Below are 27,562 nucleotides of genomic sequence, written 5' to 3' on the forward strand. Positions count from 1 at the left end.
CCCCTTGATCAGCCAGTCGTCGAGGAATGGGTAGACCTGAACACCTTGCCATCTGAGGAAGGCCGCTACTACTGCCATGAACTTCGTGAAAACCCAGGCGACTGCAGACAGATTGAATGGGAGAGCAGTGAATTGGTAGTGGCATTGGTTTACAATGAATCCGAGAAATCTTCTGTGGCCACAGATGATAGAAATGTGAAAGTAGGCATCCTTTAAGTCGAAGGAAGAATATGAGTGCCCTGGATCCAGGAAGGGAATGATGAAAGCCAGGGAGACTACGAAGAACCTCCGTTTCTTGAAATATCTGTTGCGGCGACCCAGGTCCAGAATGGGCCAAAGGCCCCTTTTGGCCTTTAGGATTAGGAAATATTGGGAGTAAGCCTCCTTCCCCCTCAAATTTTGAGGAACCTCCTCCACCACCCCCCTCTGTAAGAGGAACTGCACCTCCTGGGTGAGGAGTTGCTCATGATAAGGGTCCATGCAGAGGGACAGAGATTGGGGTGGGAGGGAGGGGTGGATGAAAACTGAAAGGTGTAGACGATTGTCACTGTACTTAACACCTAATGATCTATGTTGTTCAGGACCACGCTGGGCTGAAGTGGGACAAATGGTCCAAAAATAAAGGGGAGGCAGGATCTGAAGCGAGAACTGCTCTAGGCCCCTTGGGTGCACCTTCAAAAGGGCTGCTTGGGCCCACTGGAGTACCTATGTAACCTCGGCTGGGAGGTTGAGGTGGAGGGGAGCGGTTGATGCCACTTGTAACCTCTCCCTTTCCTTTTATAGGACTCCTGTCTCATAGGTGGAGCCGAGAAACGTGGCAGTTGTTGGGGCCTGAAGTGCTTACAGGAAACCAACAGAGCGTAAAGGCCCAGTGACCTGAGGGTGGCCCTTGAGTTCTTCAGGCCATGGAGTGTTATGTCTGCTCCAAAAATAATGAGGAACCTTCAAAGGGGAGGCCCTGGATGGATTGTTTGGACCTCATGAGGAAGTTCCAAGAACTGGAGCCAAGAGCATCATTTCATGGTGACAGCAGAGGCCATTGTCCTGGCTGCTGTGTTGGCTATATCTATAGCCACCTGGAGAGATGTCCTGGCCACATTCTTACCCTCCTCCAAGAGGGCAGAGAACTCCTGCTTTGAGTCCTGAGGCAGAGAGTCTTTAAACTTGGCTAAGGAGTCTCACAGATTGTAGTTGTATCTCCCCAGTAAGGCTTGCTAGTTAGATATACAGCCGCAGGCTACCCATTGAATAAGCTTTTCCCCCAAACAGGTCCAGTTTTTTTACATCCTTTTGTTTGGGGGCAGCGCTCGTCTGGCCCTTCCTGTCCCTCTCATTGGCTGTCAACACACCAAGGGACCCTGGTGGGGGGTGGGAGTATAGTTACTTGTACCCACTTGCTGGCACATAATATTTCTTTTCTGCCCTCTTTGAGGTGTGGGGTAGAAAAGACTGGGTTTACCACAGGGCCTTAACTGGACCCATTACCAAGGCTGTAATGGGTCAAGGCCACTTTGGAGAGAGCTACTGCAGCCAGAATGTCAATAAGGCTGTGGGATGATTCCTAAAAATCCTCATTCTCCATCCCCAGGGTAGCTGCTATCTGCTTCAGAAGGTCCTGATGGGCCCTGAAGTCATCGGGCGGAAATGAGTTACTTGGCCTTAAGACAGCCTCATCTCAGGAGGAGGAGGATGTTTGCACCAGAGGAAGGACTCTTTCCTCTTCCTCAATGACATCCATGGTAGCCACATCTTGAACGTTGGAACCAGAGTCGGGGTCCGGTGCCAACAAGGAAAGGGCGGTAGCCCACCCTCAGAAACCAACAGGTATGATTGATAGGAGGGAGGACTCAGTACCAGGGGAAACCTCCCAGGGTTCCAGTATGGCCACTGCATAGGCTACTGACCCATTGGTTAAGTGCTGGGGGAGGGACCCGCACCGAGATCTGGCAGCACATAGACTGGGTACTGGTGATGGCCCTGAGGCTCAACATAGGGTTCCCTTAGCCTCAGAAGAAGAATTCTCCTTCAGTCACCACGGTGGAGTGGTACCCCTCTCTGTCTCCATTCAGTGCTGGGGGTCTGGGGACCATCAGCCAACTGGAGATGATCACGATAACGGTATCAGGGTCAGCTTGCCCCTAGAAGGTCCTGGGAGGCCTGGTGCTAGAAAGGAGCTTGAAACTCCATGCTACTTCCTGCTCATCAGAGCCAGCAGCTGTCCCATTGGAGTTGGGAGAGAAAGTAAGTTCCTGGCCACTGCAAAGGCCTCTGCAGTCAATGGAACTGTCAGACTGCTGGTGCCACGGTGGCTTCTGGGTGTTGGCGGAGGGTCCGGCACCAGACAAAATGTTCTGGGCAGATTTGACGATGCCACAATGTGAGCTGCACTCCGCTGCCTTCCCCATGCTTGTCCTTCTTCTGCACTGGTGAGTGCCCTCTGTTGGTGCACTGCTTTTTGTGCTTCTTCAGCACTGGAGATGGTAAACAGTGCCAGGAAGAGAGTGTGGTACTGAAGAAGTGCTTCACACCAAGGCCAAAGTGCTTGTTGCAGAATTGGAGTGGCTTGGCTCTGAGGCTGGTCTTAGAGTGGTTTCCATTAGCATAGCTTTCAGTCTTATTTCTAAAAAGAAAAGGAGTACTTGTGGCACCTTAGAGACTAACCAATTTATTTGAGCATGAGCTTTCGTGAGCTACAGCTCACTTCATCGGATGCATAGTATGCATCCGATGGTGCCACAAATACTCCTTTTCATAGAATCATAGAATATCAGGGTTGGAAGGGACCTCAGGAGGTCATCTAGTCCAACCCCCTGCTCAAAGCAGGACCAATCCCCAATTAAATCATCCCAGCCAGGGCTTTGTCAAGCCTGACCTTAAAAACTTCTAAAGAAGGAGATTCTACCACCTCCCTAGGTAACGCATTCCAGTGTTTCACCACCCTCCTAGTGAAAAACTTTTTCCTAATATCCAACCTAAACCTCCCCCACTGCAACTTGAGACCATTACTCCTTGTCCTGTCGTCTTCTACCACTGAGAATAGTCTAGAACCATCCTCTCTGGAACCACCTCTCAGGTAGTTGAAAGCAGCTATCAAATCCCCCCTCATTCTTCTCTTCTGCAGACTAAACAATCCCAGTTCCCTCAGCCTCTCCTCATAAGTCATGTGTTCCAGACCCCTAATCATTTTTGTTGCCCTTCGCTGGACTCTCTCCAATTTTTCCACATCCTTCTTGTAGTGTGGGGCCCAAAACTGGACACAGTACTCCAGATGAGGCCTCACCAATGTCAAATAGAGGGGAACGATCACATCCCTCGATCTGCTCGCTATGCCCCTACTTATACATCCCAAAATGCCATTGGCCTTCTTGGCAACAAGGGCATACTGCTGACTCATATCCAGCTTCTCGTCCACTGTCACCCCTAGGTCCTTTTCCGCAGAACTGCTGCCTAGCCATTCGGTCCCTAGTCTGTAGCAGTGCATTGGGTTCTTCCGTCCTAAGTGCAGGACCCTGCACTTATCCTTGTTGAACCTCATCAGATTTCTTTTGGCCCAATCCTCCAATTTGTCTAGGTCCCTCTGTATCCTATCCCTGCCCTCCAGCGTATCTACCACTCCTCCCAGTTTAGTATCATCCACAAATTTGCTGAGAGTGCAATCCACACCATCCTCCAGATCATTTATGAAGATATTGAACAAAACCGGCCCCAGGACCGACCCCTGGGGCACTCCACTTGACACCGGCTGCCAACTAGACATGGAGCCATTGATCACTACCCGTTGAGCCCGACAATCTAGCCAACTTTCTACCCACCTTATAGTGCATTCATCCAGCCCATACTTCTTTAACTTGCTGACAAGAATACTGTGGGAGACCGTGTCAAAAGCTTTGCTAAAGTCAAGAAACAATACATCCACTGCTTTCCCTTCATCCACAGAACCAGTAATCTCATCATAGAAGGCGATTAGATTAGTCAGGCATGACCTTCCCTTGATGAATCCATGCTGACTGTTCCTGATCACTTTCCTCTCATGTAAGTGCTTCAGAATTGATTCTTTGAGGACCTGCTCCATGATTTTTCCAGGGACTGAGGTGAGGCTGACTGGCCTGTAGTTCCCAGGATCCTCCTTCTTCCCTTTTCTTTTTGCGAATACAGACTAACACGGCTGTTACTCTGAAACCAGTCTTATTTCTCTAACTCTTTTTTGTGCGGGATCTAAAGTCCCGACAAATGTGGCACATGTCCCTCACGTGAGTTTCTCACAAGCACTTCAAGTGGCTGGAGTGCAGGTTGCTCACCGGCATAGGTTTTCCGCAGAAGGCACAATGTTTGGGGACCAGGGCATGCCCAGCTGCTGGGGTGAAAAAAGTCCCTCAACGATAGGGACTACCTAGTCACACTAACGCTAACTACAATATTTATATACACTAAAACTATACTTAAAACTAAAACTATGAATCAGAATCCAAAAACCACTGGGAAGAAGCTTTGCTGAAGTAAGAGGGGTTGTTTCAGCAACTGTCAGACAGTAAAAAGGAACTGAGAGGGTGAGTGGCTGGTGGCACCCCTTATACCAGCACATAAGCACGCAGCACCAGAGGTGCTAGAGCCAGCCTGACGGATACCACTGAGGGAAAAAACTCTGGCAATGGTGCACATGGCGCACACACACCCAACATGGCATGGACAAGAAGAACCAATCTTTTACTGAAATTTTTTGTAAAAATATCCATATTTTCCAGGTCATTAATAAATATTAAGCACTGGCTGTAGAACAGAACCTTGTGGCACCTGCTGCCAACTTTCTGCCATAATGAAAATTTACCATTTATTTCTTTGTATCTCTGCTTCCTGACTGTTAGCCAATCTCTGATCCATTACAGTTCTTTACCTCTCCCCCATGAATACTAAGTTTCCTTAATAGTCCGTGGTGACAGACTTGGATACAGGCTTTTTGAAACTTCTAATAAATTATATCTACCAGTTCTCCTTTAGCCACTGCTGTGGTAGGCATTGCACACTGACCTTTCCATTGTGTCCTTTCAGATTATTAACATTCTCAAAGCTGGTGGTGGAGTAAATATGAATCACATTTCCATTAACTGCAGCGAAAAGATGACCCCCATTACTGAAGGTGCACTGGAGAGAGAGAGTGAGAAAGCACACACAACTATTACAGAATGTATGATGGAAATGCAGGAAGAAACCCACAACACTCAGTCTCTTACTGAAGTTGCAATACAGTCACCAGTGTTTGAAGGTCTTGCAAGAAGAAACCTCCACGTATGGACATCATTTTTCATGATGCTCCCTCATCTCCTAGGACCCTCTTCTTAGCTACCCCATGGGTCTGATGCCCCTTTCTCCTGCAAATTCCACTTCCACACTGCTTCTCACCTCTCTGGTGACTCCCAGGTCCCAAGCCCCCATTATGCCCTTTTTCACTCAGGATTCCCTCCTCAGATTCTCATATCTCAGCATTCATACTATTGTTCTCCTCTCCCAACTCAACTCCCACATTGTTCCTCACCATGTCAGTCACTCCACTTCCCAAGCTCCCCTGATCCCAGCTTCTGCACTGCTCCTCACCTCTCTGCAGCCTCTCACAGTGAAGTCCTTAAAAGTACGGATGTCATCAATTAGCAGGTTCATAAGCCGTAGTTTGTCAGAAAATCCAGCCAAAACATAAAGGCCAGTGGGATGAAGAGAAACTGCATATGCTTCTTCCTGGTACTCCTTATACAAGTCCAAAGTGCTGCAAGAATCATCACAGTCAGTAACAATGCCCAAGTCACACACTTACAAATAGCCAGACAGATGTCTAGCCCTGCACTGAAAATTGCTGCAAGACCCCTTGTAGAGATTCAGGGTGCTGCGAAACAATCAGCTATGTCAGTGTCACACAGGTGATACAGTCAGTGAACGGGAATTTGGGCACCTGAGACCCACTTGTCTATGGGGAAAGGTGAGGCAGAGCTGGTCAGATTAGTACATTTATAAGTAATTTATAATAGGGATGACCCCTTCTGCTGCTCATGCAGTCATTGGTGTTCTACTAATATTTTTTAAACAAGATCTCACAAAAATTTACTTTTCTGCCTCTGAAAAGTTTCATTAAATTACTTGAAAAAAAAATAAGTTAAAAGAACATTTTAAGGTTGCAAATCAAGCAATGAAAAGCCAGAATTGAGATTGCCTGTCCAACCTTAATTTCGCCCTCTTGTGTGTACACATTATGGTACAGTCTTTAATTACATTATCACATACTATTTTTTCCACAGGAAACCTGCCTCATTCAGTGCACAGAATGGATGGCACTCACTTAATGAGCAGTTATTCAATATTTGTTTTCTCCTTGATCAATATGTGCTCCATTCCTTATTTTACTGCACAGTACTCAAACTTTGGTCTGAAGACAGAATTACTGATTTCCTCACTAATTTTTCTATGATGCTCATTATTATAATATCTGAGTGCTTCGTAAACATTAATCTATGTTCACAAGCCCCTACATTAGATGAGTGGGTATTATTATCCTCATTTTACAGATGGGGAACTGAGACACAGAGATTATGGTGAAAAGTATTCACTAATTTGAGACGTAAGTACACAAGAATGGCATACTGGATCAGATTAATGGTCCATCTAGCCCAGTATCTCATCTACCGACAATTGCCAGCCCCAGATACTTCAGAAAAAGTGAACAGAACAAGGCAATTTATCAAGTGATCCATCCCCTGCTACCCGGTCCCAGCATCTGGCTGTCAGAAGTTTAGAGACACTCAAAGCATGGGACTGCATCCCTGACCGTTGCAGCTGATGCCCATTGACGGACTTGTCCTCCTTGAACTTATCCAATTCTTTTTTGAACCCTGTTATAATTTTGGCCTTCACAACATTCCCTGGCAATGAGTTCTACAGATTGACTGTGTGTTGTGTGAAGAAGTGTTTCCTTATGCTTGTTTTAAACCTGCTACCTATTAATTTCATCAAGTGACCCCTGGTTTTGTGTTATGTGAAGGGGCAAATAACACTTCCCTATTCACTTTCTCCACACCAGTCAAGTTTTTATAGACCTCTATCATATCCCTCTTTAGTCATCTTTTTTCTAAAATGAACAGTCCCAGTCTTTTTAATCTCTCCTCATATGGAAGCTGTTCCATACTCTTAATAATTTTTGTTGTCCTTCTCTGTACCTTTTTCAATTCTAATTTATCTTTTTTGAGATGGGGCAACTAGAACTACACACAGTATTCAAGTTGTGGATGTACCAGGGATTTACATAGAGGCTGTCATAAATATAAAGGGAAGGATAACCACCTTTCTGTATACAGTGCTATAAAATCCTTCCTGGCCAGAGGCAACATCATGTTACCTGTAAAGGGTTAAGAAGCTCAGCTAACGGGGCTGGCACCTGACCCAAAGGACCAATAAGGGGACAAGAAACTTTCAAATCTTGGGGGTGGGAGGCTTTTGTTTGTGCTCTTTGTTTACGTGGTTGTTCTCTCTTGGGACTGAGAGAGGCCAGACAGAAATCCATTTTCTCCAACCCATCCTAATCCAAGTCTCTAATATTGCAACCAGTATAGGTAAACCAGGCAAGGCGGATTAGTTTATCTTTTGTTTTACGTGATTTTTCCCTGTGTTAAGAGTGCGGTTTATTCCTGTTTTCTGTAACTAAGGGTTTTGCCCAGAGGGGGATCCTCTGTGTTTTGCATCTGAATACCCTGTAAAGTATTTTCCATCCTGATTTTACAGAGATGATTTTTACCTTTCTTTGTTTTAATAAAATCCTTCTTTTAAGAAGCTGACTGATTTTTCCATTGTTCCAAGATCCAGGGGTTTGGATCTTTGATGATTTTGTACCCAATTGGTTAGGATATTATTCTCAAGCCTCCCCAGAAAGGGGGTGTGTAGGGCTTGGGGGGATATTTTGGGGGGAAGATGTCTCCAAGTGGTCTCTTTCCCTGTTCTTTGCTTAAAATGCTTGGTGGTGGCAGCATACTGTTCAAGGACAAGGCAAAGTTTGTACCTTGGGGAAGTTTTTAACCTAAGCTGGTAAGAATAAGCTTAGGGGGTCTTTCGTGTGGGTCCCCACATCTGTACCCTAGAGTTCAGAGTGGGGAAGGAACCTTGACAGAGGCATTATATTTTCTGTTTCATTATCTATTTCTTTCCTAATGGTTCCTAACATTCTGTTAACTTCTGCCCATTATCCCCAAGTTTGACTTCTTCTGTGTCTGTCCCAGTCCTGTCTCTATCCCACTGTTGGCTCCTCATATCATCCCACTCTCCTCATCTAACCAGTCCCAGTCTCTACTCCTAAGGCTTCAGATCCCAGTTCAAGTCCTCTTCTTGGTAGCCCGTCCCAGTCCTCCACCCTATCCCATCTGGTTCCTTTTCCCAGTTTCCTTGCCCAGTCAACCCCAGTTCCCTCCCCACCACCACAATCTGTCTCTCTCCCCACCCAGCTCCAGCCTCTCCCTCTACCCCCACAACATTCCCTGTCCCCTCTGGCTCCCAGGCTTCCCGTCCAGTCTCAGTGTCCTCACTTCCCCTACCTACTTTTCTCAGTCTCTTTGCCCAGACAAAAAACGGTTACTTACTTTCTCCTAACTTGTTTTTTGAGATGTTTTGCTAATGTCCATTCCAATTAGGTGTGTGTGCGCTGCGTGCACAGCAGTCAGAAAGTTTTTCCCTTAACAGTATTCATCAGGTCAGCTCAGGTGCCCCCTAGGGTCATGCCTTTATGGCGCCCTGCCGACCCACTATCCCCTCAGTTCCCTCTTGCTGGCTGCTCCGACAGAGGCATAAGAGGGTGGGTATTGGAATGGACATGAACACAACACATCTCGAAGAGCAACAGTTATGAGAAGGTAAGTAACTGATTTTTCTTCTTCGAGTGCTTGTTCATGTAAATTCCAATTAGGTGATTACCAAGCCCAAGTTTTGGAGGCAAGGTTGGAGCTCAAAGGTTCCCTGACTGTAGCACTGTTCTACCAAAGGCTGCATCATCTCTGGCCTGCTGGGCAATAGCGTAATGCGAGGTAAAGGTATGTACTGATGACCATGTCGCAGCTCTGCAGATTTCCTGCATCGGCATATGGGCCAGGAATGCCGCTGATGAAACCTGCACCCTCGTGGAGTGCACTGTAAGCGGAGTGGCAGATACCTTCGCCAGGTCGTAGCATGCCTGGATGCAGGACATGATCTAATGAGATCCTTTGGGAAGAGACTGGAAGCCCCTTCATTCTGTCTGTTACTGCAACAAACAGCTGAATGGATTTCCAGAACGGTTTTGTTCATCGATGTAGAAGGCTAACGCCTGGCGAACATCCAACGAGTGAAGTTTTTGCTCCCTGGTGCTTGAGTGTGGCTTAGGATAGAAAACTGGGAGAAAGATGTCCTGGTTAATGTGGAACTGGGAGACAACCTTAGGGAGGAAAAAGCCGGATGAGGTCTGAGCTGAACCTTGTTCTAAAAGAACACTTTATGGAGGCTCAGAAGTTAGTGCCTTGAGCTCCGACACTCCCCTGGCCGATGTTATTGCTACCAGGAATGCTACCTTGTGAAACAGCAAGGAACATGTTGCCAGCAGTTCAAAGGGCGGCTCCATCAGGCTGGAAAGGACCAGGTTATGGTTCCAGGCTGTAACCGGCTGTTGTATGTGAGGGTAGAGTCTGTCGAGACCCTTTAGCAAATGACTCACCATCAGGTTGGCAATGACTGACTGTCCCTGCATGCCTGGATGGAAGGCCAAGATAGTGGCCAGGTGGACCTTTACTGATAACAGGGTAAGCCCTTGCTGTTTGAGGTGGAGAAGGTAATTCAATATGACAGGTATGGATTCTAGAGTTGGAGACAGAAGGTATTGAGAAGACCAAATTGAGAATCTCTTCAATTTGACCAGGTAGGTAGCCCTAGTGGAAGGTTTCCTACTACCAAGGGGGACTTGTCTGACTGGGTCCGAACAGGCGAGCTCCATCAGATTCAGCCACGGAGCTTCCATGCCATGAGGTGCAGCAATCTGAGGTTTGGGTGCTGGAGATGGCTGTGATCCTGAGTTATCAAGTCTAGGAAAAACAATAAGATGATTGGGGCTTCCACGGACATTTCCAGAAGAGAGGTGTACCAGTGCTGATGGGGCCAGGCTGGCGCTATCTATATCATCGAGGCCTCATCCTTCCAAACCTTGAGGAGCACTTTGTGAACAAGAGCTTTGGGAGGAAACGGAGTACAAGAGGTGTCCCTTCCGGGGAAGGAGGAACGTGTCGCCGATGGAGCCTGGGCTCTGATTCAGCAAGGAGAAAAACTGCTGGCACTTCCTGTTGCGTCGCGTGGAGAACAAGTCTATCTGGGGAAACCCCAACTGTTGGAAGATAGTTTTTGAGACATCCAGGCATAGGGACCGCTTGTGGCCATGAAAGGATCTGCTGAGATAATCAACCAACTTGTTCTGTACTCCAGGGAGGTACGATGCCTCCAGGTGTATCGAGGGAGCTATGCAAAAGTCCCACAGTCTGTCGGCTTCCTGGCACATGAGAGAGCAGTGTGAATGCCCTTGTCTGTTTATATAAAACATCGCAGTTGTTTTGTCCATGACCAATATACACTTTCCTTTTAGATGAACTTGGAATGTTTGGCATGCTAGATGGACTGCTCTCAGATCCCTGACATTGATGTGAAGGGAGAGCTCCACCTGAGACCAGAGGCCCTGTGTCCTGAGGTCTCCCAAGTGTGCACCCCTCCCCAACGCTGATGCGTCCGTCACTAGTGAGAGGGCTGGCTGTGGTTTGGCGAAGGGAACCCCTGCACACACCGCCTGTGGGTTGAGCCATCACAGGAGGGAGCTGAGGTCAGGATGAGGTAGAGTGAGGATCTTGTCTAGACTGTCCCAAACCGGTTGATACACCAAGGCCAGCCACACCTAAAGAGGTCAGAGTCTCAACCTGGCGTGCTGTACTACATAGGTACAAGTGGCCATGTGTCCCAGAAGCTTTACGCAATTCCTTGCAGTGGTGGTAGGGAACTGCCTGAGGCTTCGAATGATGTTGCCCAGAGACCAGAATTGTGATTCTGGGAGGTATGCCCTGGTCTGTGTAGAGTCCAATATCGCCCCTTTAAACTCTATCCGCTGCACGGGGAATAAGGTTGACTTTTGTACTTTCAGAAGCTCAGTTGTGCCTCCACTTGTGCCCTGGAGAGGCCCTTGATTAGCAGGGTCATCGAGGTCCATAAACACTTGCACATAACGCTTGCATAGGAACACAACCACAAATACCATGCACTTGGTAAACACTCAAGGAGCTGCTAACAGGCTGAATGGGAGGACTGTGAACTGGTAATGATCGTGGTTCATCACAAACCTGAGGTACCTTCTGTGGGATGGTATGATTGAAATATGAAAGTAAACATCCTTCAAATTGAGGGCGGCATACCAGTCCCCTGGATCCAAGGAAGGGATAATGGAGGCCAAAGAGACCATGTGGAATGTCAGTTTCTTCATGAACTTATAGATTCATGAACTTGTTGAGATGTCGCAGGTCTAGGATGGGCCTGAGGCCGCCTTTGGCTTTCGGTATTAGGAAATACTGGGAATAGAAGCCCTGGCTCCTCAGCTCCTGAGAAACCTCTTCCACTGCCCCCAGCATTAGGAGCGAGTGCACGTCCTACGCGAGGAGTTGCTCACGAGAATGGGGATGGAAGGGCAGAAGGGCAGAGAACTGAAGGAAGTAACCCCTTTCTACAATGCAGAGGACCCAGAAATCCGATGTAATATGGGCCCACGCAGGATAGGGGACTTTTGGCTCAAGAAGGTAAGGCAGGATGGATCCAGTGTCTGGACTGGTGCATTGCCCCCCTGGCGCATCTTCAAAAGTCCTGCTTCTGGCCAGAGGACTGCTTTGTCTGACCAGAGCCCTGGCCTGATGAAGGGTGACACCCCTTTCTATTATTTCTATTCCACCTACAGGAGAAGCCTTGCCTATTTTGCAGCTGGTAAAAATGCGGTGGGGACTGTGGCTTAAAGTGTTTCCTTTGATTAGCTGAAGTACAGAGGCCAAGGGACTTGAGAGTGGCCCTTGAGTCCTTCAGGCTATGAAGCTGGGAATCTGTTTCCTTGGAAAACAGGGCTGAACCCTCAAAGGGGATATCTTGTGTTTGTCTGCTGGACGTTGTAAGGAAGTCCAGAGACCTGCAGCCAGGAGCTCCTTCTCATGGCTATCCCAGAGGCCATAGTGCAGGATGGCGAGTCAGCCACATCAAGGGCTGCCAGCAGCGAAGCACAGGCAACCAGTTTCCCTTCCTCCATGAGCAAGGAAAACTCCACCCTAGAGTCCTCTGATAACAGCTCTCCGAACTTGGCCATAGCTCCACAGGTGTTGTAGTTGTACCTGCTGAGGATGGCCTGGTGGTTAGATATATAGAGCTAGAGCCACCCCAGTCAAATAAATTTTCCTCCCAAAGAGGTCCAATTTTTTTGCTTCCCAATTTTTTGAGGACAGGCCCTGGAAGCTTTGGCGCTCCCTCTCATTCACTGCGGCCACCACTAGGGAGTCTGGCAGGGGGTGGGTATAGAGATCTCGTAGCCTCTAGAGGGAACAAAGTATTTCCATTTATTTCTCTTTGCTGTTGGTGGCAAAAAGGCAGGGGTCTGCCAGAGAGTTATAGTGGTGTCACTAATTGTTTTAATAAGTGGCAGAGCAACGCAGAAGGGGCCCAAAGGGGTGACCATGTCAACCATAGAGTACAATGTCTCCACCACCTCCTCAGTCTGGATTGCCAAGTTCTGTGCTACCTTCCTGAGAAGTTGTTGGAGCACTCTGCTGTTCTCCAGGGCACAGGACGTCAACATTCTGGCCACCGCCTCATCAGGCGAAGATGAGGACGAGGCCCTAGCTACAAGTGGGTCCTGTTCCCTGGCCTCAGTGCTGAGGTGATCTTGGGTGCTCTGTGTTCCGATGCAGCCCCAGGTGCTGGAGTTGGCGCAGTCGATGCTGACTATGTCGGTGCTGGCGTAGTTGATGTGGATGCTAGTATTGGAGTTGGTGGTGTCAGTGCCAAGTGCGTCGATGCCAGGTGTGTCGGTGCCGGTGCTGGTTGGGTCGGCGCTGGTGCGGTAAGACCCTGGTCACTTTGGGATAGTGGAGGAGCAAAGGTGGCTGATGCCATGGAAGCCAACCCCAAGTAGGACTGTCAAGGCTGCTTCCCCACTCTGGCACTTCGAGTGCAGAAGGCAGGCACCCGCAAGGACTTTAAAAATTAATATTTGTCACTCCAGGCTTGTATTAAACTCCCAAGTTTACAGCTTTTCTCTGACCTTGGATTGGTAGATGCTGCCACCACCCAAGTGCAAAACCCCTTTGAAAACCCAGGAAGGCGCACTTGGGAATTCCTTCCTGTGGGGTACTCTCAAGCCCTTTCACCCCCACCCTCTGGGGAAGAGCTGAGAAAGAAAAGAAAAAAAAAGAAAATCAGCTGCTGCCACCAGCTAATTAAATATGTACACAAACCTCTTAAGGCACAAAAATCCAATTCTTAAATTTTATTAATAAAAAAAAGAAGAAAATACATCTGGGAACTTAGGCTTAGGGGCCCTAGGGATAGTGGTAAACCACTTGAACTAGCAGTTCCTTCCCCTGGGCTACTTCCCTCTCCTGCCCTTCAGCTTGTGGGGCTTCCTGCCCTCCCTCTGCACAAACCAGGTGTCCCTTACCTAGGGTCTTGGTCTTCTTAGCCCACCGCAGCACTTCTCCAAACTCTCCTCTGCTTCCCTCCAAACTGCTCTCTACTCCAGCATCAATCCACTCTGCTTCAACTCCTCCTCTTGTCTGATTGAAGCAGCAGGCTTTTATCAGGTGACTGGCTTCAGGTGCTCTAATTGGCTTCAGGTGCTTTAATTAATCTATAGCAAACTTTCTTCCCTATACAGGGAATAAGGCTCCTTTCTAACACTCTCCTGCTGCCCTCTGGCCATGCTGTATTACACCATAAAGAAATAAAAGGGATAAACCTAATCACATCTTTCTAGACATTTCCTGATCTACTTACATATCTGGGGTTTTAGATGAGTAGTTTCTAGGTATGATACTGATGATTTTTCATACCTGGCCCAAGCTTCTCACAGCATAACTGCTCCCTGTCTGCCTCTCCCTGAGAACAACAACAGACAGACAAAAGGGGAGTCTTGTTTCAATTTTAAAAGTTCTGGCCTTCCCATTGGCTCTTTTGGCCTGGTGCCCACTCACTTCCTTTTACCTATGCATAGCAGTGAGACTTTTTAACCCTTTACAGGTAGAGCAATTAGAGAACAGCTACTAAGAGGGATTTTATGGCTGGCTGGGTGTCCATAAAAGGGAACTACCCCCACCCCTTTTCATTTATTACAAGCACTGTTGGCTCTGGCCCTGGCGGAAAGCCCAGGGGGTCCAAGAAGGCCACTGAGCAGGGGACTGCTACTGACTCAGCCACTGTGCCGGCTGAAGGTGGTGTCTCTACCTGTCCGATATGGAGCTCCTGCTTTTCCTGGCTCTAGATCGGAAGGACTCCACTTCCGACTCCGAGGACTCCATATAGGAAGACCAGGGAGGAGTGGTGCCTCTTGGCGCTGAAGAGCGGCATCTAGGGCTAGAGGACCGGTGCACCTACCCCGCATGTGCACTTGTTGACGGCACCGGGGTCGAGGGGATGGCGACCATTGTGGAATCATTGTTGATTTGCCCCTGGATGGCACAGGGGGTCTCACTGGTGCCGCTGAGACTGACATGAGCGTCCTGTCCCTTCTCGGGGGAGGGGGGCAGTGCCGTGAGGGTGATAAGATCTCTCTCTTGCCTCAAATGCCTCAGACGTGGATGGCATCCGTAGATCACAGCCCTCACTGACTGGTGAAAGATGGGGGCCCAGACTTGATTGGTCACGTGTAAGGCCAGGAGTCAACGTGAACCTTGAAGCTGAAGTTGCGTGGCCTGATACAGGTCTCATGGCTGCGGGCTCCATTTGCACCGGTCTGGGCATAGGGGAGCGACCCATTTTGGGTCTCTTTTTCTTACGAGTCACCAGTAAATGTGAGTGGTGCCAGCCCCGGTCCTGTCGGTGCTGAGGGTCTCTACTCAAGTCCTTCCTCTGAGCCGATTCGTGTGCCAGCAGTGCGAATGTGCTCCGCACCGATCATGAGATGCTTGGGGTTGCTCTGCTGAACCAGGGTCCGATTGCGGACGGAGAGTTGCCTTCATGAGGATTAACTTTGAAGCTCTGATCTCTCTCCTTCTGTGTCCTCGGATGGAAACTCCTGCAAATTTTGCAGCATTCTTTTTGATGAGCTTCCCCTAAATACTTTAAACAAGAAGAATGGGGGTTGCTCTTGGGCATAAGCTTACCACAAGCTGCCAGCGTTTAAAACCTGGAGACCGAGGCATGCAACAGTACTGGGAAGAAGGGGGGGAATCCCCTACATGAAACTTATATGTAAAAACTACTAACTAACTATATACAAGAATGAAAATTCAACTGCTAGAGAGATTGCCGAAGCAAGAGAAATGAGTGTTCCGGCTAACTGTCACAGGCAGTAAGAAGGAACTGAGCAGGTGGCAGGTCGGCAGGGCTCTATATCCAGCGCCATAAAGATGCAACCCCGGGGGCGCCTCAGCCAACTTGATGGATACTGCTAGGAGAAAAACTTTCTGGCTGCCGAGTACGCGGTGCGTACACACCTAATTGGAATTGACAGGAACAAGCACTCAAAGAAGAATCGTAGTTCTTCCCCACATACTGATTCCTTGTCTGGATCTTCTCCTCTCCCTACCATGCCCTTTTCCCCATTCCACTGGTTATCAGTCCCCTCCCCAACTCCTCATCCAATCTCAGTTTCCTCCACCCAGTCTCCGTCTCCCCCACCTCAACCTCCCTTGCTTCCATACTTAGTCTCTACCTCCCTGCCATCCTCCAGTCCCAGTCTCCACCACCTAGGCTCCTTATCATCATCTACTCCCCTGACCCTCCCATGCAACACTCTCGGTCTGGTTCTTACGCCTTTGCATTTGAAGTTCACTGCCTTCTCTTCCACACTGCCTAGGTATCAGCCAGGGTGTCACTGAGAGCATAGGAAAGACAAGTGCCCTGAATTCAGCTCCAGTGCCCAGCTCCATCATGCAGCAACTGGAAGCTATGACAGGGAGTCTGGCTTCACCCCTGTAGCCCTGGGCTATATGAAGTATGTACAGTTTCTCTGTGGGGATGGTACATGTGCAGTCTGGCATGTCCTAGGAGCTGAGAGAAGCTTGAGTATGCTCAGTGAGGATCGAATCTTCAGAGATTTTATCTGTTAAGCTCTAGCATGTCCGAACATGTGCAAACTGATTTTTCAGAGGCTTAGAACTTGGCCAAATCTGGGCAAACTTTCACTGGGATGGCAAAAGGCATAGCCCTGACACTGCCAAATTTCAAGTCCTTGTTCCAAGGCATGACGGTACTGGTGCTTTCCAAAGAAAATGTTGCCAGAATATTTTTAACATCGAAAAACAACATTTTATTTAGCCTTATTCTCAGAAACAACTGAACCATGTAGGCTGAAATATTTTGAAAAATTCGTCCTTAAGTGGACATGTAGCATAGAAAATTTCAGCTGGAGCAGTTAATCTGGGAAAGTTATAATTAACTGAAAACAGGGTCTTATAAGGGGAAGTGTTGGGCATGCTTGATAATAGGCATTGCCATATCCTGCCTATAATACATTGTTTTCTCATAACCATAGCCAATGAAGTATGCAACACCATTTGGCAAATAAACTTATATTAGGATCATTTTCTGGAAATTATCATATAATTAGAGTCTGTATTAAAGCCCAAACACAAAGGGGTAGAGATAAGGTTTCACAGCTTGCAAGGTCAGATCATTTAGTCTGAGCTCCTGTATAACACAGGCCAGAGAACTGCCCTAAAATAATTCCTAGAGTATATCTTTTAGAAAAACATCCAATCTTGATTTAAAAAGTGGCAGGAATGGAAAATCCACCACAACCTTTGGTAAATTGTTCCAGGGGTTAATCATTCTCATTGTTAAAAATGTAAGCGTTATTTTCCGTCTGAATTTGTTTAGCTTCAGCTACCAGCCAGTGGATCATTTTATACACTTTTCTGATAGATTGAAAAGCCCACTACTAAATATTTGTTCTCCATGTAACTACTTATAAACTGTGATCAAGTCACCCCTTAACCTTCTCTTTGTTAAGCTAAATAGATTGAGCTTCTTCAGTCTATTGTTATAAGGCAGGTTTTCTAATCCTTTAATCATTCTTGCAGCTCTTCTCTGAACCCTCTACAACCCTGAACAACCTTCTTGAATTGTGGGCAACAGCACTGGACACAGGATTCCAACAGTGGTTGCACCATGCCAAAGACAGAGGTAAAATAACGTCTCAAGATTCCCCTGTTCATGTATCCAAGGATCCCATTAGCTCTCTTGGCCACAGCCTCACACTGGGAGCTCATGTTCAGCTGATTATTCACCATGACCCCCAAATCTTTTTCAGAGTCACTACTTCCCAGGAGAGAGTCCCGCTCTGGTAAGTATGGCCTATATTCTTTGTTCCTAGATGTATACGTTTGTATGTAGCTATAGTAAAATCTATATTGTTTGCGTGTGCCCAGCATACCAAGTGGATCGCTCTCTGAATCAGTGACCTGTGCTCTTCATTATTTATCACTCGCCCAATTTTTATGTCTTCTGCAAACTTTATCAGTGATGATTTTGTTTTCTTCCAGGTCATTGCATGGATTACTTTAATTATTGCATTGCCTAACATTTGAGTGCTTCATTTTGCAACCTCAATGTTCTTTTAATGTAGCTTTTTGTATGGAATTGGTATTTGTTCCACAGTGGTGGTGATAGCCATGTGATAAATTATATTACCATGCATCTTTGACTACCTCTCTTGAATTCTGCCCACTAATCCACTTCCACCAGGACTATTTCAAATATTTCAGTTCTGTAGGCAGACTCAAACAGATGCCATTTTTAAAAAAAGCCTCTCACAAAAGCGTCTCCTTTCTTTCTGCCAACCAACCCCTCTTTCACACTGAGGAATTTCCCCAGCAGTAGCTCAGAGTCAGAATTTTAGGTGGGGCATTTGCCTACAAATTGAAAATACCTTTCAGGGCTGCGAGGCTGTTCAGAAAAGTCCTGGTACTAGAATGGACACTACATCATTTGGGGCACAAAAGCAACTCCAGGAATGGACTCTTCTCTATACAGAAGAGCTATTTTGTTAATTTAAACAACTGTGGGTGAAACACAGAACTGGAATGACAGTAAAGTTATTTTCTCATCTGCTGAATGAAGCAGTGCCCAAGGCACCCCAATGGTAGAGTCTTTACTGAATTTCCCCTAAAATTACACTGATCTGAAGACTGCAGTCTTGTTATAAGTAAGTATAAAGAAGTGTTGGTCTAATCAAAGGTATTACCTCACCCACCTTGCCTCACTGATCTCAGGTATAGTAAGAGCAATATTAAAATCCTGGCCCAGTGACAGATTTCAAATCTTATATCTTGCAAGCCATCAGACTATAAATGGTTGCAATATCTCACTGGAGAGCTGGGAATCCCCCTTTCCAGCAGCGTAAAGCATTTATTTCTAGCAGATTTGTTATACAGAATTATTTTAGATCATTTTTAGAGTGTTCTGAAATGTATTAGTTATTTTTCTGTCCCTTTGAGGCCTGAAGATACTACTTCATACATCTGATGAAGTGGGTTCTAGCCCACGAAAGCTTATGCCCAAATAAATTTGTTAGTCTCTAAGGTGCCACAAGGACTCCTTGTTTTTTTTAACATACAGAAGCCTTTTGTGAGATGGCCTCATGATACTAACATACAGTAGCCTTTTGTGAGATGTACAAAAAACAGTAATTTTTTTAAAAACAAAGAAAGCTCTCTGAACATTTCTAATACCATTTTTGGGAAATGTGTGGCATATGCAAAACATGATGGCATATTATGGTATGAAGGTCTTAGTGATTATTGGTACTTGTTTTGAATGTATTGCAAATCTATGCTGATCCCAAACTCCTGCCAGTAGGGCCACTCTTATTCCATACCATACCGTGACACCGCCAAAACAGACATGCACATGCTAAGACATCTGTAGTCGTCCATTACAAGAGACATACAAAGACAGAAAGCAGTAAAAACAAAGATGGTTCTTTACTTGGTTTCATAGTTCCAGATGCGTACAGATCTGTCCAGGGAACAGGTAGCAACAAGAGGCTTACGGATACAGATGTCCAGTCCAGTGATGGCAGCAGAATGTAATGGGAAATTCAGATACTCAAAGTGAGCTGGTTCCCCCTACAGAAGAGTCACAGAAAATTAAACACCCAGAAAAAAATCATATTGGCTTAGATTGATCAAGAGACAGTAAGCAAAGGACAATGATAAGCAGTAAGCAAAGGCAATGAATGGAATTGGGGAGAGGTATCTTGTGTAGTACTAGACTAAAAAAGCACCAGAAATTTAAAATAGGGTATAATGGTGTTAGGTGCATTCTTATTTGGCACCTTTACTACTGATATGGAAGAGTGATGGGATTCAGACACAATACTATATTGTGAAGATTTGTGCACATCAGCAAGTACAGAAAAATAATGCACAAGGGCCTAAAAAGACATGAACAACAACACAAATGAAAACTGACCTGGAAGATGGCATTTAATACATATAAGGAAAAATAATCTGAAAAGCAGATACTGAATGGGAAGTAGAAACCTGGGAAGCAAACTAGATAGGAGTTTGCAGTGTGATATAGCGGGGGCGGGGGGTGAGGAGAGAAGAAGCCAGTGAGGTTTTGGGCTGCATACACAAAAGTATGCCATCATGGAACAGTCCCTGTCTGTACAGATGCTCTAGTATGACTCACCTGGAATAAGTATTTAATTCCATCTAGGCATTTATACCAGATTTATCCCCCAGCTCAAGACAATGAGAGTTCTGTCCTTAATTAGCTTGTAAAAGTTCTTTAGTGCAGGAACTATCTTCAACTGCACGTTTGTGCCCAACACAACGGGATTCTGATTTTGACTAAGACCTCTATGTGCTACCATAATATGAATACTACTACTTCCAAATATAATAATCACATGACAGATTCTCAGCTTTAACATCGTATTAAAGATTTTTGCATATTAAATTTATTAAACATATACACAGAGCACTTCTCTGCACTACAAGGATGGGATGGGTTCAGTGTCTCACAGGTGGATTTTACAAAAACCTTCCACAGAAAGTAACACTGGAAACCAAGTGCCTTGCTTATATATCACTTACTGAGTGTTGTGCTTAAAGAATGGTGATCAAATTGAACTTACCTTAATTATCTCAGTTGAGGACATGGTAAAGATGTAGAGCTGATTTTTATTTGTGCTAATGAGTAGCGTTTCCTCTGAGGGGCTAAAACACATGCACATAACATCCTGCTTGTCTGACTGATTTGGGTCACTGGTGCGCTGATCCTGGGGAATCTACACAGCAAACCAGTCCCATTAGACTGTTTCAAATCTCAGTACTCCACATAGCACACACACTTGCAGCGTAATTCTGCTTTGGTAGGGATATGCTTAGAAATCAATTGACTCTAAAGAAGTAGGTGCCTTACCTACACAAAGACAGCAATGCAGACAAGGTGACCCAGATGGAATTTTCCATCTTTAATAGCTATAATTTCAGAACACGTTTTCAACATTTGTCTTAATATATGTATCACATACAAAAAACGGCAACAAAAGAACACAAAGCAAAGTCAAGCACTCAAGTTAGGAAATGGTAGAATTACAGTTGTCCATGAAAGAACAGTTCCTTACCTTACAGTACTTGCACTTCTTTGAAATGTGTTTTCCACATGGACTCCAGTCCTAGTGATCATGTTTCCCATGTACATAGATCCTTTTGGCCAGCAGTGACCATTGGGGATGCACCTGTGCCCCAGTTCTCCTAGTGCTCCCCTACCCAAGGGTATAAAGAGCAGAGTGGGCACAACCAGCTCCTTCACCACTACCGAATATAAGAGGGGTAGGACTCTGTAGTAGGGGGAAGGAAAGCAGGTCATGGAATCCACGCGGACAATATATCTCAAAGAATCACAATTACTGTAAGGTAAGTAACCATTTCGTCTTCGAATGATTGTCCACATGCCTTCCACTCTTGGTGACTTACAAGCAGTCATCAGTTTGCTTGAAGGTGGTGTGATGCTGGCAGGCCAGGGGCCAGCTCTTGCCAAGACTGCAGACATTAGCTAAGAAAAAACGGTTACTCACCTCGTAACTGTTGTTCTTTGAGATGTGTTGTTCATGTCCATTCCAATCAGGTGTGTGCACATGCACATGCACAGCAGCCGCAAGATTTTTCCCCTAGCAATATCCGTCGGTCCCCCTGGAGTGGCGCCATCATGGCGCTCAATATAGGGCCCTACTGACCCACCACCCACTCAGTTCCTTCTTGCTGGCTACTCCAACAGAGGAGTATGTGGGTGGATATTGGAATGGACGTGAACACCACATCTCGAAGAGCAGTTACGAGAAGGTGAGTAACCGTTTTTTCCTCCTTCGAGTGCTTGTTCATGTCAATTCCAATCAGGTGACTCCCAAGCCTAAGATCAGGAGGCGGGGTCGGAGCTGTCCACTGACTGTAGCACTGCTCTACCAAAGGCCGCATCATCTCTGGCCTGCTGGGTAATTGCATAATTCGCAGTGAAAGTATGTACGGAGGACCATGTCACTGCTCTGCATATTTCCTGGGTCGGAACTTGCGCCAGGAACGCTGCTGAAGAAGTCTGCGCCCTAGTGGAGTGCGCTGTGAGCGGAGGGGCAAGCACCTCTGCCAGGTTATAGCGTTCATGGATGCAGTACATGATCTATGAGGAAATTCATTGGGAGGAGACTGGAAGACCCTTCATCCTGTCTGCCACAACCACAAACAATTGAATGGACTTCCTAAATGGTTTCGTTCTTTCAGTGTAAAAGGCTAGCGCTCTGTGGACAACCAGTGAGTGGAAACTCTGCTCCCTGCCATTCGAGTGCGGCTTAGGAAAGAACACTGGGAGGAAGATGTCCTGGTTGATGTGAAACTGGGAGACAACCTTCAGGAGGAAAGCTGGATGTGGCCTGAGCTGCACCTTGTCCTTATAGAACACAGTGTAAGGGGGCTCTGATGTTAGGGCCTTGAGCTCAGATACCCTCCTCCTGGCTGAGGTTATTGCTACCAGAAACACCACCTTGTATGACAGAGCAGGGAACACCAGCGGTTTGAAGGGCAGACCCATCAATTTGGAAAGGACCAGATTGAGGTCCCAAGTTGGGGCCTGTTGTCGGACGTGTGGATATAGCCTGTCGAGACCTTTCAGGAAACGGCTGACCATAGGATTGGCAAACACCGACTGGCCCTCTGAGCCTGGATGGAAGGCAGAGATGGTGGTCAAGTGAACCGTTATTGATGACCTGCACAGCCCCTGCTGCTTGAGATGGAGAAGGTAGGCTCTCTGCACAGGTACTACTGTGGAGAAGGATTTGGAAGAGCCCTCTGAGGGAAGGGTTCAGAAGGAGACCCCATCAGCTGGAAGGCATGGGATGCATTGTCCTAGGGATGGTGGCTCCATGACCACCATTCCCAAGAGGAGGAGACGAGTGGTGGTGATCGGGGACTCCTTGCTAAGGGGGACAGAGTCACCTGTCTGCCGACCAGACCGGGAAACTCGAAGTGTGCTGCTTGCCTGGAGCTAGAATGCAGGATGTGACCGAGTGTCTGCCGAGACTGATCAAGAACTCGGACTGCTACCCCTTCCTACTTTTCCACATGGACACCAAAAATACTGCCAAGAATGACCTTGAGTGGATCACCGCAGACTACTTGGCTCTGGGAAGAAGGATAAAGGAGTTTGAAGCGCAAGTTGTGTTCTTGTCCATCCTCCCTGTTGAAGGAAAAGGCTCAGGTAGGAACCATTGAATTGTGAAGGTGAATGCGTGGTCATGCAGGTGGTGTTGGAGAGAGGGCTTTGGATTCTTCAACCATGGAATCTTGTTCCGGGAAGAAGGATTGCTAGGAAGAGATGGGATCCACCTAACGAAGAGAGGGAAGAGCATCTTTGCAGGCAAGCATGCTAAACTAGTGAGGAGGGCTTTAAACTAGGTTCGCAGGGGGATGGTGACCTAAGCCCAGAGGTCAGTGGGGAAGTGGGATACCAGGAGGAAACACAAGGAGGAGGGTACAAAATGGGAAGCCTCCTGATTCATAGTGAGAAAGTAGGGCAATCAGCTAGTTATCTTAAGTACATGTACACGAACGCAAGAAGCCTGGGAAACAAGTGGGAAGAATTGGAAGTCCTGCCACAATCAAGGAACTAAGATGTGATTGGAATAACAGAAACTTGGTGGGGCAATTCACATGACTGGAGCACTGTCATGGATGGGTATAAAGTTTTCAGGAAGGACAGGGACGGGAGGAAAGGTGGAGGAGTTGCATTTTATGTAAGAGAACGGTATGATTGCTCAGAGCTCCAGTATGAAACTGGAGAAAAGCCTGTTGAGAGTATTTGGGTTAAGTTTAGAGGCAAAAACAACAAGCGTGATGTTGTGGTGGGTGTGTGCTATAGACCACCGAATCAGAAAGATAAGGTAGATGAGGCTTTTTTCGGACAACTAACTGAAGTTTCCAGATCACAGGCCCTGGTTCTATTGGGGGACTTCAATCACCCTGACATCTGCTGGGAGAGCAATACAGCAATGCACAGACAATCCAGGAAGTTTTTGGAGAGTGTTGGGGACAACTTCCTGGTACAAGTGCTGGGGGAACCAACTAGGGGCTGTACTCCTCTTGACCTGCTGCTCACAAACAGGGACGACTCGGTAGGGGAAATAGAAGTGGGTGGCAACCTAGGCAGCAGTGACCATGAGATGGTTGAGTTCAGGATCCTGACAAAAGGAAGAAAGGAGAATAGCAAAATAAGGACCCTAGACTTCAGAAAAGCAGACTTAGACTCCCTTAGGGAACTGATGGGCAGGATCCCCTGGGAGGCTAATATGAGGGGGAAAGGAGTCCAGGAGAGCTGACTGTATTTTAAAGAAGCCTTATTGAGGGTGCAGGAACAAACCATACCGATGTGCAGAAATAATAGCAAATTATGGCAGGCGACCAGCTTGGCTTAACAGTGAAATCTTCAGTGAGCTTAAACTGAAAAAGGAAACTTACAAGAAGTGGAAATTTGGACAGATGACTATATATATGGGAGGAGTATAAAAATATTGCTAGAGCATTGCAGGGTTGTAATCAGGAAGGCCAAGGCACAACTGGAGTTGCAGCTAGCAAGGGATGTGAAGGGTAACAAATGGGGGAGGCAAACCATTGGTGCCGACTCCATGGGTGCTCCGGGGCTGGAGCAGTCACAGGGAAAAGTTGGTGGGTGCAGAGCACCTACCGGCAGCTCCCTGCCCGTCCCAGCTCACCTCCGCTCCACCTCCTCCCCTGAGCAGGCTGCCGTGTCCTGCTTCTCCTCCTCCATCCCAGTGCTTGCACCGCGAAACAGCTGTTTTGTGCGGCAAGCCTGGGAGGGTGGGAGGGGGGAGGAGGAAGAACGTGGTGCGCTTGGGAAAGAGGTGGGGCCAGGGCGGGGATTTGGGGAGGGATCCAATAGGGGCAGGGAGGGGGCGGAGTCGGGGGGGGGGGTGGCGCGAGCACCCACCGGCGCCAACAAAAGTTCGCGCCTGTAAGGCAACCTAGTGACAGATGATGTGGAAAAAGCTGAAATACTCAATGCTGTTTTTGCCTCGGTCTTCACAGACAAGGTCAGACTGCTGCACTGGGCAACACAGTATGGGGAGGAGGTGAGCAGCCCTCAGTGGTGAAAAAACAGGTTGACTATTTAGAAAAGCTGGACATGCACAAGCCCATGGGTCCAGATCTAATGCATCCAAGGGTGCTGAGGGAGTTGGCTGATGTGATTGCAGAGCCATTGGCCATTATCTTTAAAAATTCGTGGTGACCAGGGGAGGTCCCTGACAATTAGAAAAAGGCAAATATAGTGCCCATCTTTAAAAAAGGGAAGAAAGAGAATCCGGGGAACTACAGACCAGTCAGCCTCACTTCAGTCCCCAGCAAAATCATGGAGCAGGTCCTCAAGGAATCCATTTTGAAGCACTTGGAGGAGAGGAAGGTGATCAGGAACAGTCAACATGGATTCATCAAGGGCAAGTCATGCCTGACAAACCTGATTGCCTTCCATGATGAGATAAGTGGCTCTGTGGATATGGGGAAAGCGGTGGATGTGATATATCTTGACTTTAGCAAAGCTGTTGATACAGTCTCCCACGGTATTCTTCCCAGTAAGTTAAAGAAGTATGGCTTGGATGAATGGACTATAAGGTGGACAGAAAGCTGGCTAGATTGTCGGGCTCAACAGGTAGTGATCAATGGCTCGATGTCTAGTTGGCAGCTGGTATCAAGCGGAGTGCCCCAGGGGTTTGTCCTGGGGCTGGTTTTGTTCAACATCTTTGTTAATGATCTGGATGATGGGATGAATTGCATCCTCAGCAAATTCGCAGATGACACTAAACTGGTGGGAGAGGTAGATATGCTGAAGGGTAGGGATGGGGTCCAGAGTGACCTAGACAAATTGGAGGATTGGGCCAAAAGAAATTTGATGAGGTTCAACAAGGACAAGTGCAGAGTCCTGCACTTAGGAAGGAAGAATCCCATGCACTGCTCCAGGCTGGGGACCGACTGCCTAAGCAGCAGTTCTGCGGAAAAGGACCTGGGGATTACAGTGGACGAGAAGCTGGATATGTGTCAGCAGTGTGCCCTTGTTGCCAAGAAGGCCAACAGCATATTGGGCTGTATTAGTAGGCTCACGGCCAGCAGATAGAGGGAAGTGATCATTCCCCTCTATTCGGCACTGGTGAGGCCACACCTGGAGTATTGCGTCCAGTTTTGTTGCCCGCACTACAGAAAGGAGGTAGACAAATTGGAGAGAGTCCAGTGGAGGGCAACGAAAATGTTTAGCGGACTGGGGCACATGACTTACGAGGAGAGGCTGAGGGAACTGGGGTTATTTAGTCTGCAGAAGAGAAGAGTGAGGGGGGATTTGTTAGCAGCCTTCAATTACCTGACGGGAGGTTCCAAAGAGGATGGAGCTAGGCTGTTCTCCACGGTGGCAGATGACAGAACAAGAAACAATGGTCTCAAGTTGCAGTGGGGGAGGTCTAGGTTGGATATTCGGAAACACTATTTCACTAGGAGGGTGGTGAAGCACTGGAATGGGTTACCTAGGGAGGTTGTGGAATCTCCATCCTTAGAGGTTTCTTAAGCCCGGCTTGACAAAGCCCTGGCGGGGATGATTTAGTTGGTGTTGGTCCTGCTTTGAGCAGGGGATTGGACTAGATGACCTCCTGAGGTCTCTTCCAACCGTAATATTCTATGATTCTAAAGTAGTCGAGAATGAGTGGTATAGAGGTGAATGCTGGGGACAAATGATACTGCACTCACCAGATTGAGAATCTCTTCTACTTGGCAAGGTAGGTAGCCCTGATGGAGGGTTTCCTACTGCCAAGGAGAAATTGTCTAACTGGGTCCGAGCAGGAAAGCTCCATGGGGTTCAGCCATGGAGCTTCCATGTTGTGAGGTGCAACATCTCAAGGTTTGGGTGCTGGAGACGGCCGTGATCCTGAGTTATTAAGTCTGGGAGGAGTGGCAAGGTGATTGGGGCTTCCACGGACATTTCCAGGAGAGCTGTGTACCAGTGTTGGTGGGGCCAGGCTGGAGCTAACAATATCACTGAAGCCTCTTCTGTCCGTATCTTAAGGATTACCTTGTGAACGAGAGGGATGGGCAAGAACACGTAGAAAAGATGGCCTCCCTTCAAGTCCCCTCGATCCCAGGAAGGGATGATGGAGGCCAAAGAGACCATGCGGAACTTCAGTTTCCTCATGAACTTGTTGAGCTCTTGCAGGTCCAGGATGGGACTGAGCCCGCCTTTGGCTTTCGGTATTAGGAAATACTGGGAATAGAAGCCTTTGCCCTTCAGCTCCTGAGGAACCTCTTACACTGCCCACAGTGAGAGAAGTGAATGCACCTCCTGTATGAGGAGTTGCTTGTGAGAAGGGTGCCTGAAAATGGATGAGGAACGGGGGTGGAAGGGCAGGAGGGCCGAGAATTGGAAGGAGTATCCCCTCTCTACTGTGCGGAGCACCCAGTAGTCTGAAGTGATACGGGCCACGCAGGGTAGAAAGGGGATAGTCGGGAAGAGAAGGTAAGGCGGGTTTGATACATTGCAAGTGTTGGTGCACCGTCCCCGTTTGCACCTTCAAAAGGCCTGCTTCTGGCTGGATGAAGGTTTGGACAGGCCAGAGCCCTGGCGTGAGGACAGGTGCGGCCTCTTCCTGCCGCTCCTGTTTCTCCTCTATGCATCCTCTATGCATCCGATGAAGTGAGCTGTAGCTCACGAAAGCTCATGCTCAGATAAACTGGTTAGTCTCTAAGGTGCCACAAGTACTCCTTTTCTTGTTTCTCCTCTGTGAGCCATCCTGCTGGTT

The 27,562-nt window shown here is 47.4% G+C and overlaps 1 protein-coding gene across 2 annotated transcripts in view; it reads right to left on the bottom strand.

Moving 5' to 3' along the window:
* The window catches only part of CFAP57 (cilia and flagella associated protein 57), a 127,059-nt gene that overhangs the window by 71,706 nt on the left and 27,791 nt on the right, over positions 1–27,562 (bottom strand). For both annotated transcript variants that reach the window (XM_037908028.2, XM_043521515.1), the window contains 4 exons: positions 20,357–20,509; positions 19,201–19,340; positions 5,590–5,755; positions 5,026–5,139 (listed from right to left, as the gene is read on the bottom strand). In XM_037908028.2, the coding sequence (XP_037763956.1) occupies positions 5,026–5,139; positions 5,590–5,755; positions 19,201–19,340; positions 20,357–20,509 (573 nt within the window). The remainder of the gene's footprint in view (positions 1–5,025; positions 5,140–5,589; positions 5,756–19,200; positions 19,341–20,356; positions 20,510–27,562) is intronic.

This window comes from Chelonia mydas, chromosome 8, assembly GCF_015237465.2.
Source record: "Chelonia mydas isolate rCheMyd1 chromosome 8, rCheMyd1.pri.v2, whole genome shotgun sequence".
Classification (NCBI taxonomy): domain Eukaryota; kingdom Metazoa; phylum Chordata; order Testudines; family Cheloniidae; genus Chelonia; species Chelonia mydas.